Genomic DNA, 19,097 nt, shown 5'->3' with positions numbered 1-19,097 from the left:
GTCATAATTTAGTTCGTCAACAGTATGTTTTAATTAAAATGGCTGAAAAATAAATGCATTTTATTCATAACCTACTATAAATCTAAAGTTTTTGACATTATGTTTCAATTAAAATTGTTGAGAAAATTTATGATTTCTGTAATTTTTCATTAGCTCTAAAATGGCATCTAATTTTAGACATAAAAAAATAACATCAAAAATTCCATGTTCAAGCATTTTATTCATAACATTTTTTGTCAACAGTACGTTTTAATTAAATTAATTTATTACTGTCACAATAAAGATTTTTCATGTTATTGTGAAAGTGAAAAAACAAAAACATTTTTGTTTAATTTTGATGATGACATAAGATTTATATCATGAAAAATACTGTTTTAGTCATTATCTGAAAAATAGCTTTCTGCACATTAACTGGACTCATCTGTCATAACTTAAGTATTTCTAATATAGCAAAGGCAAGCAGTAGGGATGTGCTTAAATCCACTAGCACCACTAATAATGACAACGTGAGAAATGATCAATAGCTTCAATTTGTGGGTTTCTGCACAGAAAGGATTTACCGAGCTATACGGCCTTAGAAATCTCTCATCTTTCCTGGAAATTCATCTTACTTTCTTCCGGAACAGTCCAGTATATCACAGAGGCAGATTATGTTTGATATACACACAGTGTCGCTGCTGTCCTGATAGACTATAAACTCCCTGCTTTCCAGTTCTCTTTCAAGACTGTCCTCTGTCTTGCAGCTGAGCATGCCATAAAAATTTAATGTTCAGAAGATAAAAGGCTCATGAAGACATGCGCTCACACACACACACACACACACACACACACAAAAGTACCTTGCAAGGTCTTATTACTGAGCAGATGTCATCAATAACCCCACACACCCCCCTGAACACATTTACACACATTTCCCAAACTGAACATCAAGCAGTAACGTTAATCAGATCGTGCTTATAATGCATCATCAATACACAAAACAACACATTTCTGTCCAACAATATCAATCATACCTTGATTTTGATGTCTGTATTCACATAAGCCATTTTCTTTTCATTAGGTGTGTGTAGACGCAAAGGGGCCATTACAAAAGATCATTAACTGTTCCGTGTGTCACAGACTTCATTATTTAACCGTGTGCAAATGAAACGCATGGATCAGTGCCAGCCTTTCCCGTTCATGCTGATATCTGCTTTAGTGCCAGCTCTTTGTTTCTGCTGGACTAAATCTTGCCAGCTTCTTCAGCCTCACAGAATTCTAGGCTAAATGAAAGGCTCAAGAGAAAGACCAAAAACCTTTCATGATTACACCTCAAAAGACATTTCGAATCCTTCTGAGCTTTGATTCACAAGGGTACAAAATATAAGAAGATTTATGGTACACTTACCAAGAATATTTGAATGCTTGATCTCAGCAATAGCGAATTATGTTTTAAATATTCATATATTTAAATCACACTGATGTAATCAAATTGCAATAATTAATCAAAATATGTTTTATGACTTTTAGAATAATTAGTGGCGCTTGCTTATTATTTTTCTGCCCAAAACTTTGCAGTGTAAGCCTTGACTGATGATACCTCAAGTCCACAAGAGAAAATAATAGTTGGATTTATAAAAATAACCCCGTTCAAAAGCTTACATCCCCTTGATTCTTAATACTGTGTTGTTACCTGAATCAGTGGTTTTCAATCCTGGTCCTGGGGACCCACTGCTCTGCACATTTTGTGTGTCTCCCTTATTTAACACACCTGATTCAGATTGTCATCTCGTTAGGAGAGAGATCCATGTGCTGAACTGAGTGTGTCAGATAAGGGAGACATACAAAATGTGCAGAGCAGTGGGTCCCCAGGACCAGGATTGAAAACCACTGACCTAAATGATCTACAGCTGTGATTTTTTTAGTTCAGTGTTAGTTGCTCATTAGTCCCTTGTTTGTCCTAAACAGTTAAACTAAAGTAAAAATCATTCAGGTCTCACAAATTCTTTTGTTTTCAACGCATATGCAACTATTATAGAAGGTTCAAACACTCACTGATGCTCCAGAAGGAAATTCAATGCATTAAGAGCTGGGGGGTGAAAACTTTTTGAATTTGAAGATCAGGGTAAATTGAACTTATTTTGTCTTTTGGGAAACATGTAACTATCTTCTGTAGGCTCTGAAGGGCAGTACTAAATGAAAAAAATATGATATTTAGGCAAAATAAAAAAAAGGAAATGTACAATCTTTATTCTGTCCAAAAGTTTTCACCCCCGGCTCTTAATTCAAGTTTTTTCCTTCTGGAGCATCAGTGAAAATGTAAACCTTCTGTAATAGTAGCATATGTGTCTCTTGGTAGTCCTCAGTGTGAAAAGATGGATCTCAAAATCATACAGTCATTGTTGGAAATGGTTCAAACACACAAAAATGCTGCAAAACCAAAGAATTTGTGGGACCTAAAAGATTTTTCTGAAGAACAGCAGGCAGTTTAACTGTTCAGGACAAACAAGGGACTCATGAACAACTATCACTAAACAAAAAAACACAGCTGGGGGGGTGTAAACTTTTGAACGGGGTCATTTGTTTATAAATTCAGCTATGATTTTCTCTTGTGGACTATGTGTAAACATCTTTTATGTGAAATATCTTATTCAGGTCAGTACTATAAATAATAACATGCATTTTGTACTCCTCTTATTTTGGTAAAATAATTAACACTTTGCAGATACTGAAAGGGGAATGTACACTTTTGACCTCAACCATATACACACACACAACACTGAAATTGAACGAGAAACTAAATGTGCACACACACACACACACACACACACACACACACACACACACACCCACCTCTGCTAAAGCCTCAGCTTCCAAGGACTTGTGGTCTCCTAGGCTGCTATGTCTTGTTGCTCCTGGCACAGGCCTGAGCGGGTGACCCTCAGGATAGATCTTTCTCTCAGGGTAGTTAATGCTGCCCGCACTGCCAAAGGTTCCCAAACGTCTCTTCTCAGGACTCTCTATGTGGCTCCTACTGACCGCCACCTTGTGGGGGCTGCTGGGGCAAGCGGCGGCCCGTGGCGGTGTGTCTCGGGGAGGACTGTGAGAGTCAGTGCCGCTGCGGCGCCGAGGAATAGCAGACCCATCCGAACGCAACCTAACCCTGCATGAATATACAATGAGATGGTAAAAAGCTTTAATCTAGACTGTCAACACTGTTTTTTAACTCAAAGCAGACTGGAAATGCAGTCTAAAAACAAGTAAACAAGCTGCAAGGAGAAACAGGATAAGATTAAACACTTTAATTTAGATCATTATTTTTTCTTGAGGACGAAAATATGTGGAATAAATACAAGCTGAATTCTGCATAATCAGCCACTGACCGGCCCATGACCCCGCTGAAGTTGTAATCAGGCGAAGGTTCACATGGGGACTGCAGATCGTTTTTGGATGAGGCTTTATCGTCCAGTAATGGTCCACTGCTGGCCTCGCTGTCAGCCTTCTGACTCAGACTATCAGAGAAGGCGTCATCCCTAAAGAGATAGAGACAAAAATCGTTCCGGTTACTCTGCAGATTGGCTGTTTTAAAAAAACAGACTGAAATAATTAAAAACAAGTCTTTGAAACAATAAACAATAAACAACAAAAGCAGTAATACTGTGAAATATTATTGCAATTTAAAATAGCTGTTATTAAATTTTAATTAAATTTAAAATATAAATTATGGAAAAGCTGACTTTTTAGCAGCCATTACTTCAGATTTCTATGGAAGCCAGTTTCTAAAGTCGAAATTGTGTGATATAAACTTGCAATTGCGAGAAATAGTCAAATTTGCGAGAAACTCGAAATTTTTAATTTTGTCTCGCAATTTTAACTTTTTTTCTCAGAATTGTGTGATATAAACTTTTTTTATTTTTCGTAATTGCGAAAAATAAAATCTAGATTGTGAGAAACTTGTAATTCTTTTTTTTCTCAGAATTACATAATATAAATTTAAAATAGCGTGATAAAAACTTGCAGTTGGGAGAAATGAAATAAGGATTGTGAGAAAAATGCAATTCTGAATTTTTTCTCGCAATTTTGAGTTCACAACTCACAATTCAGACTTTTTCTCAGAATTGCGTGATATAAACTCGAAATTGCAAGTTATAAAGAAAACATTGCGTGATATAAACTTGTAATTGCGAGAAATAAAGTCAGATTTGTGAGAAATTCTAAATTTTTCTTTTTGTCAATTTTAAGTTCACAACTCATAATTCTGACATTTTTTTCAGAATTGTGTGATATAAACTTGTAATTGCGAAAAATAAAATCAGAATTGTTAGAAACTTGCAATTCTGACTTTTCTCCCTCAGAATTACATGATATAAACTCAAAATTGCGTGATATAAAGTCAGAATTGTGTAATATAAACTTACAATTGTGAGAAATAAAGTGAGTGAGTTATAAAGTCAGTTGCGTGATATAGTCAGGATTGTGAGAAAATCGCAATTCAGATTTTTTTCTCGCAATTTTGAGTTCACAACTCGCAATTCTGATTTTTTTCTCAGAATTGCATGATATAAACTCGCAACTGCGAGTTATAGTCAAAATTGTGTGATATAAACTTGCAATTGCAAGAAATAAAGTCAGAATTGTAAGAAACTCGCAATTCTGACTTTTTTCTTGCAAATTCTGATTTTTTTTTTCAAACTGTGTGATATAAACTTGCAAATGTTAGTTATAAATTCCATAGATTTCAATGTCACATGATCCTTTAGAAATCATTCTAATATGCTGATTTGGTGCTCAAGAATAATTTATTATTAAGGTTAACAAAAAGTTGTGATGTTTAATATTTTTGTTATTCAGGATAACAAAATTGTTTTTAACAATGTACTGTCACTTTTGATCAATTTAATGTATCCTTGCTAATAAAAAAATAGTATGAATGTCGCCAAACTTTTAAACAGTAGTCCATATCATAATGTTTACCAGCTAAACTGTCACACACACCAAAAAAGCCTTGTACATAAAGCTGGCAATGAAAGAAGCCTCAAGTTTCTTATTTTTTTGGTCCCAGTGGCTCCTGCATCACTTTCATTTCATCGCTCATTCCCAGAGCCCTGAGCAAGCAAACATCCACTGATCACAGTTTCACAGCATGTTCTCGAGCTGCGTTTACAGTTCTCTTGGGAGACGACAGCAGAAGGTGTTTGGTAATCTGAAGCTGTTGAACGTCACATTCATGGAAAAAAGTCTCAGAGAAAGTCTACAGCCCAAATGTTTCATTATGCAATCTTTTAGCAACTCATTTTTCTAAGTGCCTTTTAAACACACTAAATGGACTGAAGCACGTACTTGTTGGACCCTTAATTTCAAAACCATTGCCATTAAGAGAAAGCTGATCCTCTCTAACAGCTTCTATGCTTTGGGTATGACCTTCCACTAAAAGTTTATGCTCATGTCATATATAAAGCATTCACAGGACAAATAAATATTGTGATACAAGATTTCGATCATTCCGCCCACCTCTAATGCAGTCTAAGTGGCGACTGCTATTCTCATCCTCTTTTCATTTTACAAACCTCAATTTTCCTTATTTGCTGCTGTCAAATCTTGCAATATTAGGAACAGAGTTTGGACCGACCCTTTTAATCATCTCATTCATCAAACTGACACCGGTTAAACCATACAAAGACATAATGAGCATGTCATAATTTTAGTAATTACTGAAACAGCGGTAGGACAGTTAATATCAGATAATGATATAAATATGATCAACTCAAGGATGTTGCTAACTTTTTTTTCACTTTCATGTCATCTCAAGTCTTTATAAATCAGTAACGGGGAGCAGAAAGCCCCTGAACACTTGATAGGCTTACTTTCAACTCTCTTTAACCTTAGTGAAGTACGTCATGTCCCATTGCACCCAACAAGCTTTGACATAAATGCATGCCTAGCACATTAAGGCACCACTAACGTCTGGTGCTTCAGAAACACAATTAGACTCATATACTGTAAGAAAGGTTCCCTGGCAAAGACATAAGGGCATTCTTTAACTGCCACTCAGTGCTGTTAAAATTTAATTAAAGTCTAAAGTGTTAATGGAGGGAACTATTTGATTCTCACTTGAGCTATTAAGAACTCAGGCCAGATGGCCTGGTTGATTAGTCATATATAACCCAGAGGGCAACACTTTCACAAGGAAACATGTCCTGTAACTACGTTTTATCAAAATAATACATATTCAGTTATTTAATTTAGATACTTACAAGTCTTGTACTACTATATATTGGTGAGGTATGAGGCCGTCAACCCCGTTGTGTCGGCCCTCCCACCAGTCCTCAGACGCACGATGATACAGCAAAAGGGATGCGCCTTTTTTGAAGGACAGCTCTCGAGGAGTTCGACCCATGTAATCAAACTTTGCAATGGCTTCAATCTGCTCCACCTCTGTGTGTGTGTGTGTGAGAGAGACAGGAACAGGGAAAGTAGCACTCATTAACATGTTTGCACAGAGAATTATGTCAACAAATTTTCAGTGAGCTTCAAAGCACTGCAACAGACTCAAAATCTGTCATGCTCCCAGCTGGTTCTCAGCAAAAACACACACACTCACACCGTGTCTTGGCCAGGCGCAATACGACAAGTTTCCAGCAACAAGCAACTTGTCTGTCCAGACTAAACGCAAAACTGCTGCATGACACTGAATAGTTTAGATGTTTAATACACAGTTACATAAGGTAAGATTTTGGGACAATGATATTTCACAGTGGGTGAATTGGATTGCAGACATAGAAACCGAAAGATTTTATACACAAAAACTATTGCAAAGTGCATAGATTGTTGTAATTCCCTAAAAACAATAAAGCGAAGCAAAGCAAAAACAAAACAATGCAAAATGACATTTTACTAAATATAAGCATTTTAGGATTTAATTTACAGCACAAATAACTATTGTGATACATTTTGGACATAATTTGGAATGTTGACAAAAAACAAAAGATTTTATACACAAAAACTATTGCAAAGTCTACTATTAGACAAGTCCATAGATGAGTGGTTGTAATTCACAAAACAAAAAGCAAGCCAAACAAAGCAAAACAAAGACAAAGCAAACAAAAACACAACAACTACACGGCAAACAAAAAATAAAACAAAACAACAAAAAAACAAAACAATTTAGTCTTTGAACAAAGCACAACTAAACAAAACAGCAAAAAAAGCAAGCCAAACAAAACAAATGCAAACCAAACATAAACACAAGCTGCAAACAAAAATAAAACAAAAACAAGTCAAGCAAAACACAAGGCAAACAAAAATGGACAAAAAGCAAGCCAAACAAAAACAAAGCACAACAAAACAAAAGCAAGGCAAACAAAAACTAAACAAAAGCACGGTGAACAAAAACAAAAGCGAGCCAAACAAAAACAAAGCACAACAAAATAAAACAACTTAGTCTTCAAACAAAGCCCAACAAAACTAAAGCAAGCCAAACAAAAACAAAACACAAATAAAACAAAACAACTTAGCCTTTGAACAAAGCACAACAAAACAAAATGCAAGCAAAGCAAAAACAAAACAAAAAATGCAAAGCACAACAAAAACAAAGCACAACAAAATAAAACAACTTAGTCTTTAAACAAAGCACAACAAAACAAAAGCAAGCCAAACAAAAACAAAACACAAATAAAACAAAACAACTTAGTCTTTGAACAAAGCACAACAAAACAAAACAGCAAAAACAAAACATAAGCAAGCCAAACAAAAAAACAAAGCACAACAAAAAAACAACAGAACAACTTAGTCTTTGAACATAGCACAACAAAACAAATGCAAGGAATTAACAAAAATTAAACAAAAGCATGCCAAACTAAACAAAAGCACAACTAAATAAAACAGCAAAAACAAAACAACAAAAAGCAAGCAAAACAAAAACAAAGAACAACAAAATTAAAAAACACAACAAAAGCAAGCCAAGCAAAACAAAAAATAAACAAAAGTAAGCCAACCAAACAAACACAAGAACGCCAAACAAAAACAAAAAAAGCAAGCAAAACAAAATAAAACAAAACAACTTAGTCTTTGAACCAAAAAAATCATGGATCACTGCAATGCAATATATTTTAGACTGGCTTCTGTATAGAAGAAACACACTGCATTCAGTGTGATCAAGTGTACTTACACGGTTCATTTATTTTTATTGCAGAATGACAGATGTGACTGATCAGATCAAAACAACAAAAATGCTGTTTAACAACGAATCTTAGAAAAAAAAAGGCTTGTGCATGGCAAAAGCTTGTATGTGCATTTAGATGTCAAATATATCCTGTATTCAAAATATCATACAGACTCACATTTATCACATTAATGTCAGAATATGATCTCATCTTTTACCCCATCAAGACCACAAAGAAACAGGCATTTTTTTAATACAGATGGGCTGCTAAAAATGCAAAGGGGACTTTATCTAAATCCTATCAAATCTGCCACCCAGCTCCCATTTAACATGACCACTGCCATCTCATGACCACAAAACAGTTCACGCTTCACCCCCCCAGACGCTGCCAGGGGCAAACAGACAGTGGGGTCATTCAGGGTTAAGGAGATATACAGAGCAAATCAGCGCTTGGCAGGAAATCTCCAAGTCGACTAGAAGAAACCAATCAGTTTCATTAGGGTCTCCACCCAGGGGTGAAATTAAACACAGGCATGGCACAGAAGTGGAAGGAAAGAGAAAGAATGGAAATGGAGAGAGAGAGAGAAAATCAGCCTTTGCAATTCTGTATAACGTCTGATTGTTTCCATTGTGACTGCACCTGACTGGCTGGATTGAAGGCTCAGAATCTGATTGCGATTTCTCAGCATGTGCCGAGGGTAATAGGGAAAGTTGCGATAGCGCTGTTTGGGAGCTAGAGCATGTGACTTCAAACAGTCCTGAAGTCATGCATAAGGCGGGCTGTGGCTGATGAGCTCCTGAGGGAAGGCTGATTCCAGATCAGAGCACCAGACAGATCAAAACAGAATCTCAGTGCAGATCACAAACATACACAACAGCATACACAGAGTGCGATTTAGCTAGTAACATACTGTTTGAAGTGGTTTATAGGAAGAGCTACCTCTAAAAACATGATTACTGTGAATGTTTAATATTACGGCTCACCAAAATTAGGGTAATAAATTAAAAATAATATTACAACTAAAACCAGTCTGTAGTATCAAGTAGCAATATAGCTGCAAGCAGCAATTACTGGATTTATTTTGTGTGGCATTTTGCCTTTATTATGATAGGACAGATCAGATATGACAGGAAGCGAAGTGGGAGAGAGATAAGGGACGGGATCGGGAAAGGTCCTCAAGTCGGGATTCGAACTCGGGACGCCCAGAGCGCTATATGTCGGTGCGCTGCCCACAAGGCCATTGGCGCAGACTGGTTCAAAAACTTTGAGGCATTTAAGCACATATGAAAAAACATATCGTCAGGCCGATTGGGGAAAGCTTGGTTGACGTTGTAGACGGTGTGAGTATTACCATCTCTCAAAGTTTCAAGTCTCTACGATTTGCGCTTTAGTTTGCCAGGTCAGTTTTAAGGTCATTGCATACTGAAATTTGCATATGTAGTATGTCGGGGGGGTTTTTTATGCTTGCTATGGATGCGAAAACAGAATATCGAACCTGATCCGTTTTTTTTTATGACAGACTAAGGCCATGTTCACACTTGGCATCTTTTTTGACAAGAAAAAGTTGACAGGCGCGCTTTTTTAGTTACAAAAAAATCTGGACGTGTTACAGCAGAGGGCGTTTTTTGTTGCTATAACAACGGCTGAAACAGTAGCCTGTGGGTGGAGCAGAAATGTCGATAAAAGAGGAAGCTGGCTCTTTTGTTTTTTTGACATTTTTGCCTTTTATTTGATAGGACAGTATTTAGACAGGAAGCGAAGTGGGAGAGAGAGAGGGGGGACGGGATCGGGAAAGGTCTGCGAGCCGGGATTCGAAAAAGGGACGCCCGAAGCGCAACGGCGCTACTGTACATGTCGATGTGCGGCTCAAGAAGCTAGCAATGCTGCACGTCGGTTTTTGAAGTTAACGGGGAGCCGAATCCGGTTCACAACAATAAAATAAAAGTCTATATAACGGCACCTTTCCCATTTTTTCTTGTTGTTATGGAAACGACAGGTCTAGATACTTGCTTGTCATTGGTCAGCTCTCAAAAAAGCGCTTGACGTAGGGCGTTTTCTTCAGAAAAGTTAAACTTCTTTCAACTTGAAAAGACGCTCTGAGCTAGGGCTGGGTATTGTGACCAATTTGGCGATTCAATTCGATTCTTATTTTTATGGTTTCGATTCGATTCGATTTCGATTCGATTCGATATCGATTAGCTATCAATATTTCATTTAAAATGATAGTTTTGCAGACACGGGATCCATATTTTGATATAAATGCTGGTAACTGAAACTCTCCGACTTAAGTTTATTACTGAAATGCACATCTACATTAATAATAGGGTGCACACAGTTGTTTATTTTAAACAACTTTTATTTTAAATGAACACTGTAACAAGAAGTCATAAATATGTGCATCCATTGTACACCATGTAAATAAACTGCAAAATGCACATTACTGTAAAAAAAAAATTAAAAGACAGTAGCAGTTCTTAACTACAGCCTAATCATTTTTTATCACCAGATTTTTCTGCAAAAAAGCAGCTGATGGTGACACCTTCAGGAGGAGAGGTGAATATTCATATCCTCTTACGTGAAGCACACGCATTAAGAATCGATTCGGGGATTTCCTGAATCGATATCGTTGCGTTAAACTGAAGATCGATTAAAATTGGAGAATCTATATTTTTTACCCAGCCCTACTCTGAGCGGCAGAAAAAGACGCCAGCGGTGGCGTTTAAAAAAGCGCTCAGGACTTTTTTGAAAACACGGTTTACTCCATAGGATTATAATGTAAAACAGACGCTGGCAGTTTGAAAAAAGACGCCAAGTGTGAACACGCCCTAAAGTTTTGGAGGCAGTGTGTAAACGTGATTGACACAACGTTTTAACATGCAAAAATTTTAGAACTTTACATGGAAATTGCTGATGCTTGGCCATTTTAACAATTAAAACGGGATTTCAGTGCTAAATGCTTGAATCCCTAATAACAGCCAAATACAGCTAAAATAACAAGAAGTAGCTAACACCAGAAGCATTGAACATGCAAGTAGGGCTGTCACAATTACTCGTTTCAATTCGTCAAAATACAAATAAAAAATAATTATAATTATCTGATTACTCGATTAATTGACAGAATAATCGACTTGATTACCAAAATAATCGTTAGTGACAGCCCTACAATCAAGCTAAAAAAATTCAGCATCCACTTTTAATGTACAAATACTGTACAGCCTGCTACAGTAGGTCTGAATGTTCACCGTTTTAAAAACTGCAGCATTTAATGTAAAACTTTAAATGGAAAAATAACGAGGGTACCTTTAAATAGAAAAGCAAACTATAATTCTCTTAACCCATTAGTTGAGAGCAGAACCATTTCAGTGAAACTGAAAAAACTGAATGAGCAGCGAGCTGTATGCGAGAGATGGTATCAGCAATGTGGCTGGTGTTTGGGGTTAGTGAGCGAGTGCAGCTCCATCAATCAGTAAATGAAGGGAGCGGGCGCAGGAAGCCCCGTGAGACCTGTTTACTCACCCTGAACAAAGAGCGTGCAAGAGAGAGGGAGAGAAAGAAAACAAAGTGATAAAAGGCAAAGGAGGAGGCAATTAAGCAGAGAAAACCAAGGGCTGGAAGAGAGAGATGAAGCGCAAAGATTGCTGAAACTGGGCCAAAAGAGATATTTCCGTCTGTGTCTTCATTTAATATAGCAACGGAAACATTGCTAGACAATGCTATCATTTACATGTGAGAAATGAAGAGGGTGAAGGGGGAGAGAGGATGGGAGTGAAGGGGAAAAAGCAGAGAGAATGACATTTTCAAGACCTGGAACCTCACATAACATTTAGTGAATCTGTGCTGCCAGGTTTCAATTTGAGATCATCTTTCTTATCTCCTCATAGCCTACAAGCCAATAAGGATGCACACTGCTAAAAGGACACCACTCTGATTGGCTGAGGTAGATGTCAATCATAACTTCCACCAAACAACACAACCTGTGTGTGTATGAAGCATTTCTTTATTCTTATTTCCTTTTGAATCAGCATTTTAAAAATATATAAAACTAAATATAAATATATAAATATATATCATAAATTAAATGTATTTTCCTATCCCACTGGGATTCTTTATTAAATTTTTGCAAAACTATTTTTACAATTTTAGAAAGATTTTTTGCAGCATACTCAAAGTCTCATAATAACTGTGGTTGTATGAATAATATTGTTTTGTGGAAACTGTTTAAATCAATCTGAATATGACCCAGATGTTTCAATGCCAGCTTTGACATCTGAGGTCAATTATGTGGTTGACATCCATGTGCACACACATATACACACACACACACACACACACACACACACACACACACACACACACACACACACACAAGCTAGATAGGTCAGCCAGAGCAAAACACAGCAATACTAATCAACACATCATCTTCAAAATGCACATGGCAAAACTATTTTTTTCTTTTTTAAGAAGCAATATGCGGTCATTTTGATTCCTTTCAACCCCAAAGGCTAGCATAACCACATCTGACTGTACTTCTATTGGGTACGTAAACAAACAACCTCAAATGCAGATTTTTGCTTCTGGTCATTTGTGGTCTATATTACAATACAATACAGCATTCTGCCATAAGAGACAATGATATGAGTGTGCATGAAGCATTGAATGAATGCATAAATGTCTGTACCATCATCGCTTGTGTGTGGTTCGGTGCAGTTGTCTGCTTCATCAATGGTGCCTGGTTCACTGTGAGGGCTGTCACTGTGTGAATATACACACATAAACAAACACAAAGAGATAGAGTTGTTTAAAAGCACAGTAAACACAATAACTTTATACATGTTAATGCCAGCATTGGAAAAGCCATGACAATTACAGTTCTGCGATGTCATGCAAGTTGCATTTTTATTTAATGGAGACAATGCATTACATTGATTTTACCATGGTTAAGAGTTTTTAGGCTCAAAGTAAGAGTAAAAACAGGGTAACAAGCAGCATTATGAGGTTTATTGTTTTTGAAAAAGGCATGTTCAATAAATACACTACTGTTCAAGAGTTTGGAGTCAGCAAGGTTTTTTTTTTTTTTTTATAAAAAATACTTTTATTTAGCAAGGATGCATTATTCTACTTTTCCTTTTAAATAAATTTTAATTTAAATAATTAAAATCCTGGAAAAAGAATCATAGTTTTTACCCCATTTCTAGTACTGATCTCAGTTTAAGCCACAGCTGGCTTTATTGGAGGAATTATGACATTCCTTACTAACAACAAAATCCAGCTAAAGTCTAGCACTCACCAGTACTCCTCTCCTCCAGTCATGCATTTCTCATAGATAGGACCGTCTAGCTCACGTGGGCTAGGGAAGATGACCTCGTGGTGGATGATGATGGTCTTAATAACCTCATTAACATGAGCCTGGCAGGCCACAGGGTCCTGACCGTCCGGGATAGGCATCAGAGTGGGTCCAAAACAGATGGCAAGGTTATACGGGTCCATCATGTTCTCATCACTGTACTGGGACAGACTAGAAGGATGAAGAGACAGAGTGAAAAAGTTCTTAAAGGTGACATAATACTGCAGGAACTTTCAAAAACTTTCTCCTGCTGTCTATTTCAATATATGAATTCATAACTTTGTCCCCAAGAATTCATCTTCATATACAGTGTATTATCTTTCAGCTCATCTCTCATTGGGACTCTCTTGACTGCAGAAGTGAAGTTCGAATGAGTCAGAGCTGCGAGCGCTGAGAGCAAATGAAAGGGGGAAAGAAGTCAGAGGGTGTGATGTGAAATCAAATTCTTTGTTCGGTAGGAGAACAGGAAGCATCAATAAAGAGCCAGGAGAAGAGGACAGGTATAGTACAGTACAGACTGATGGGTTTCTTCTTTCGTAAATATCCTCTAAAGCACTCCGTGACAGACGTGGTCATAAATTAGACAAGAATAGTGGGGGCTGTTGAATAGCTCTTTGTAAATATAATGAATGTCTTTGCTTGTGACTGCTGCTATTCATATAAATGCTGATTTACTAGAAGATTTACAGTCTAAAGACAGAGATGCTGTGAAGGCAGAGCGGTACAATTACAGATTAGTTTCCCACTTTTGAGCATTTACGCGTGTGTCTGCAGGTCAACCGGCTGGTGAAATAGAAAACTTACTGATTTAGAAAAGCAAACAGGTATCTCATGACGATGATGATGGTACGAGGAAGGGTGACGATGATTTGCTGGATGTGGTGGGCTCTTTCCGCAGATGATTCAAGCTCTGAAACAAGAAATCGACAAACAAACATTTAAACTAATCAACCAATAGCTCCACATTTGAAATGTACACAACTGTTGGTAAAAACTGATTTGTGTTTTTGAAAGAAGAGTCAACAAGGCTATATTATCTGATCAAAAATACAGTAATATTTTTAAATTTTTTTTTTTTACAATTTAAAACATTTTAATATACTTGTAATGTAATGTTTTCCTGTGATCGCAAAACAGAATTTTCGGCAGCCATTACTCCAGTTTTCAGTGTCAAATGATCCTTCAGAAATCATTCTAATATTCAGATTTGGTGTTCCAAAAAACACTTTTTATTATTAATGTTGAAAACAGTTGTGCTGCTTAATGTTTTTGTGAAAACTACAATACAATAGAAAGTTTGTCTTTACTGTCACTTTTGAGTAATTTAATGCAATCTTGTTGAATAAAAACTTTTTAAAATAATTTACTTGTTAAAAAATACAGTAATATTTTGAAATATTTTTACAATTTAAAATAACTGTTTTCTATTTGAATATACTTTACAATGTAATTTATTCCTGTGATTGCAAAACTGATTTTTTTTTGTTGCAAAAAGCAGCCATTACTCCAGTTTTCAATGTCACTCGATTCTTCAGAAATCATTCTAATATTCAGATTTGATGTTTCAAAAATGACTTATAATTAATTTTGAACAGTTGTGCTGCTTAATATTTTTTGTGAAAACCACAATACTTCATTTTAAGATTTGCTGATAAATAGAAAGTTCAAATGAACTGCATATATTTGAAACAGAAGTGTTTTGTAACATTAGACATGTCTTTACTGTCACTTTTGAGCAATTTAATGCAATCTTGCTGAATAAAAACTTACAAAAAATTTTTATTAAACAAGGCTGCATTTACTTGATCAAAAATATGGTAATAGTTTGAAATATTTTTAGAATTTAAAATAACTGTTTTTTGTTTGAATATATTTTAAAATGTTATTTATTACTGTGATGGCAAAACTAATTATTTAGCAGTTATTACTCCAGTTGTCAGTGTCGCATGATTCTTTGGAAATCATTATAATATCCAGATTTGGTGTTCAAAAACACTTCTTATTATTGATGCTGAAAACAGTTGTGCTGCTCAATATTTTTGTAAAAACTACAATACTTCATTTTAAGATTCACTGATAAATAGAAAGCTCAAATGAACAGCATTTATTGGAAACAGGAATATTTTCTAAAATTAGACATGTCTTTACTGTCACTTTAGCGCAATTTAATGCAATCTTGCTGAATAAATTTTTTGAAATGAAATAAAATTCAACAAGCCTGCATTTACTTGATTAAAAATACAGTAATATTTTGAAATATTTTTACAATTTAAAATAACTGTTTTCTATTTTAACATACTTTAAAATGTTATTTATTCCTATGATGGCAAAACTGAATTTTCAGCAGCCATTACTTCCATTTTCAGTGTCACATAATCCTTCAGAAATCAGTTTAATATATAGATGTCTCAAAAATTACTTCTTATAATTAATATTGAACAGTTGTGCTGGTTAATATTTTTTTGTGAAAACTACAATACTTAATTTTAAGATTTGCTGATAAATAGAGAGTTCAAATGAACAGGATTTATTTGAAACAGAAATATTTTGTAACATTAAACATGTCTTCACTGTCACTTTTGAGCAAATTTAATGCAATCTTGCTGAATAAAAACTTTTTTTAAATAAAATAAAACAAAATTTAACAAGGCTGCATTTATTTAATGAAAAATAGAATAGTATTTTGACTTATTTTTTTACAATTTAAAATGAAAAAATTATATACTTTAAAATGTTACTTATTCTTGTGATGGCAAAACTGAATTTTCAGCAGCCATTTCTTAAATGTTTAGCTTTAGAGCAATTTAATGCAATCATGCTAAATATATATATTTTTTATTGAAATAAAATAAAAGGCAGACTACTATTAGCTTCAAATGCAACACAATATTTTGTATGTTTTACTTTTAACATTCTCTTTCCAGACTTTTTTTCTCCTAAAAGCGAAATATAAGAAACTGACAAATTGCTTTGTCAAACTGCAAAGATGAAGCAAACTGCAACAAATAACAGCAATCTATAGAGTAATATCAGGTTTAATCATTCCAGTGACATTTCGACCTATCCTGTAGCTGAATGAAACACTCACTGACGGTGGACATCAAATCCAGGAAGCGCTCCTTGGGAAAAATAGGGTTCTCCAGCCCTCTAAAATACAACTTGAGAACACCAGCCACAGAGTTGATGTCATGATCGCTCTGATCATCAACCAGTGGGTCCTCACCTGAAAAAAATGGTGGAAAAATAATGATTATATATATATATATATATATATATATATATATATATATATATATATATATATATATATAAACACATTCACACTTCTAATATAAAATAATACATTTTAAGTAAAGTAAGAACAAAATTAAGTTAAGAGTCTCCAAAATGGGGATCAGTCTCTTTCTGTTCCATAGTTCCCTACGCTTTTAGCACTAGCAGGCGCCTTAATATATTTAAATTTTGGACCGTGATGATTCAATTATCTGTGACACTATAACAAGGTTGCATATTAAAGGTAGCTATTTATCAACAACACTGCTGTATAACACCTAATAACTGATGTATGATGAATTGTTTTGTTTATCTTGCATCTCTTTTGTCTAAAATATGCGCTTGTCCTCCATACTGTATCTGATGAACTGAGAAACTTAAAAAGACATGATGACAATTCCAATAAAAGATTATCTGACTAGTTACTCTGGTTGTCCAATCTCTGTATTACTATTATTAAGCCTTTTTTATTTACTTTCTGAGAAATTCTGGGTAGTGAATGTTTCAGTGCAAATGGAATGATTTTAATGATCGAATAGCCTTAGAAATGGCTCATATAATTTGATACATCATTTGTCAATATCAAAACCAGGCACAGGATTGTTTGTATCTGCAAACATGAGCTTAATGTAGAATCAATTTGCTTCACAGGAAAGCTTTGGCAAATGGAAATTCTGCAACCAAATTTAATTTTCAGATGTTATTTATACCCTCTGCTCAGCAATGATGATCTGATGTGCGGAAGAAACATTCACAGTTTGGAAAGTACATAAACAAAAATAACTGAAAAAATAATTACAGTTCATCTCTGGGGGCCTAACCTCTTTCAAATGAATTTTTAATATCGTTGACTTCAACCTGAGATCCGGGAACTCGGAATATGCCTTGTTGTTGCAGCCCTGGCAGAGGAAAATAAAACGAAACACGCGTTAAAAACTTGTCGAGGCATGATATTGCATTATTTCCAGCTCAAAACAAGATGTGCACAGGAGGAAATGCAACATTTCCCTCTAAGGGGTCCTTTGTTTTTGGCACATATGAGTTTAGCTAAAGAAGTTCCAATCATTTTCTAAGACTTCACTGGATCCTGAGGGAACGCCTGTGATCTTACAGCAATAATCTCAAAGAAAGAGTAGATTAGGTTCCTGTTAACAATCTCTGAGCCAGCAAAAAGAATAGAGTTTATAGCATTATTATTTTCTGCCTTGACATCTATAAAAATTTATAGTCTCTAGCAGAATAATAAATCATCAATCGGCTGCATACTTAGCAGCCAAACCGATGTCATTCTTTAAATTCACTGACTTCAGCTTTACCCTGACAGATGGACTTTATATGGAACTATTTCGAAAGCATCACAGGATCACTAAAACTTACAACAGATGAGTCCTTATTCAAATTAGCATCTGTCTCTCTATCTGGTTGAGTATGTGAAGCACTCTCCGAATGATAAAGGGATGTGTTGTTTTTGGAGAGCTCTCTAATGGTTTCCAGTAGCTCCTGAGTCAGCATGTTTGTCTGCAATCGATTAGTGACCTTTCCTTGAACCGCTTACCATATAAATTAATGTATCGAATACAGCTCTCCACCACCAGAGGAATGGGTTGACCTGAATCCTGAAAGACAACAATCATTACAAAATGGCACCAGTTTTAAAGCAGTGGCTGAGATTTAAATGGAATAGTTCACCAAAAAATGACACTTCTGACATCATTTAGTCACACTCATGTTGACCCAAACCTGTGAGACTTTCTTCACAAAACAAAATTGAACCCAATCAACAATCAATTTTCTTTTCATTTTATTCTGTGTTCTCCAGAAGAAAGTCATACAAGTTTGGAGCATCATGAGAGCGAGTAAATAATTGCTGAATTGTTATTTTCGGATGATCTGTCCCTTTAAAGGTGCACCTGCTCATTTTTCCCACATTAAAAAATAAACAAAAAGTACTAAAAGTAGTACAAAATGTTTAATACCATGTACACTTCTAATAAACCTAATAAAAACTGTTGTATTTAATATGGAACCAGCTAAAAATGACTTGCTTTATCTCGGTAATCCATCTTATTGGACATGTTTTCTTGTGGAAAAATAATTTTAAGAATTATAACAGATTTGGCCAATGCTATGATTAAAGTTTTCTCTCATGTGAGCATACATTTTAAAGAAGTGCCTGAATCGAAATACCCGAGTCTAATATTCGGAAAGGAAATGACGTGTACTAGGAACCCCTAAAGGGAATAAATACGAGATGGCACGAAAAAATAAATTTTAAGCTTTCTCTCACAATTATATCACCGAGTAATTATACTGTATATAAACTGTGGCCATCAGGGAGC

At 35.4% G+C, this 19,097-nt stretch overlaps 1 protein-coding gene across 1 annotated transcript in view; it reads right to left on the bottom strand.

Moving 5' to 3' along the window:
• The window catches only part of srgap3 (SLIT-ROBO Rho GTPase activating protein 3), a 132,753-nt gene that overhangs the window by 8,466 nt on the left and 105,190 nt on the right, over positions 1 to 19,097 (bottom strand). The window contains exons 13-21 of the mRNA XM_073852569.1: positions 18,314 to 18,374; positions 17,580 to 17,657; positions 16,574 to 16,708; positions 14,290 to 14,395; positions 13,429 to 13,656; positions 12,820 to 12,893; positions 6,234 to 6,414; positions 3,363 to 3,512; positions 2,815 to 3,142 (exon numbers count right to left, since the gene is read on the bottom strand). Coding sequence (XP_073708670.1) covers positions 2,815 to 3,142; positions 3,363 to 3,512; positions 6,234 to 6,414; positions 12,820 to 12,893; positions 13,429 to 13,656; positions 14,290 to 14,395; positions 16,574 to 16,708; positions 17,580 to 17,657; positions 18,314 to 18,374 — 1,341 coding nt within the window. The remainder of the gene's footprint in view (positions 1 to 2,814; positions 3,143 to 3,362; positions 3,513 to 6,233; positions 6,415 to 12,819; positions 12,894 to 13,428; positions 13,657 to 14,289; positions 14,396 to 16,573; positions 16,709 to 17,579; positions 17,658 to 18,313; positions 18,375 to 19,097) is intronic.

This window comes from Garra rufa, chromosome 12 (assembly GCF_049309525.1).
Source record: "Garra rufa chromosome 12, GarRuf1.0, whole genome shotgun sequence".
NCBI lineage: Eukaryota > Metazoa > Chordata > Actinopteri > Cypriniformes > Cyprinidae > Garra > Garra rufa.
The sequence above is the reverse complement of the archived record's forward strand: the minus strand, read 5'-3'. Positions and strand labels throughout refer to the sequence as shown.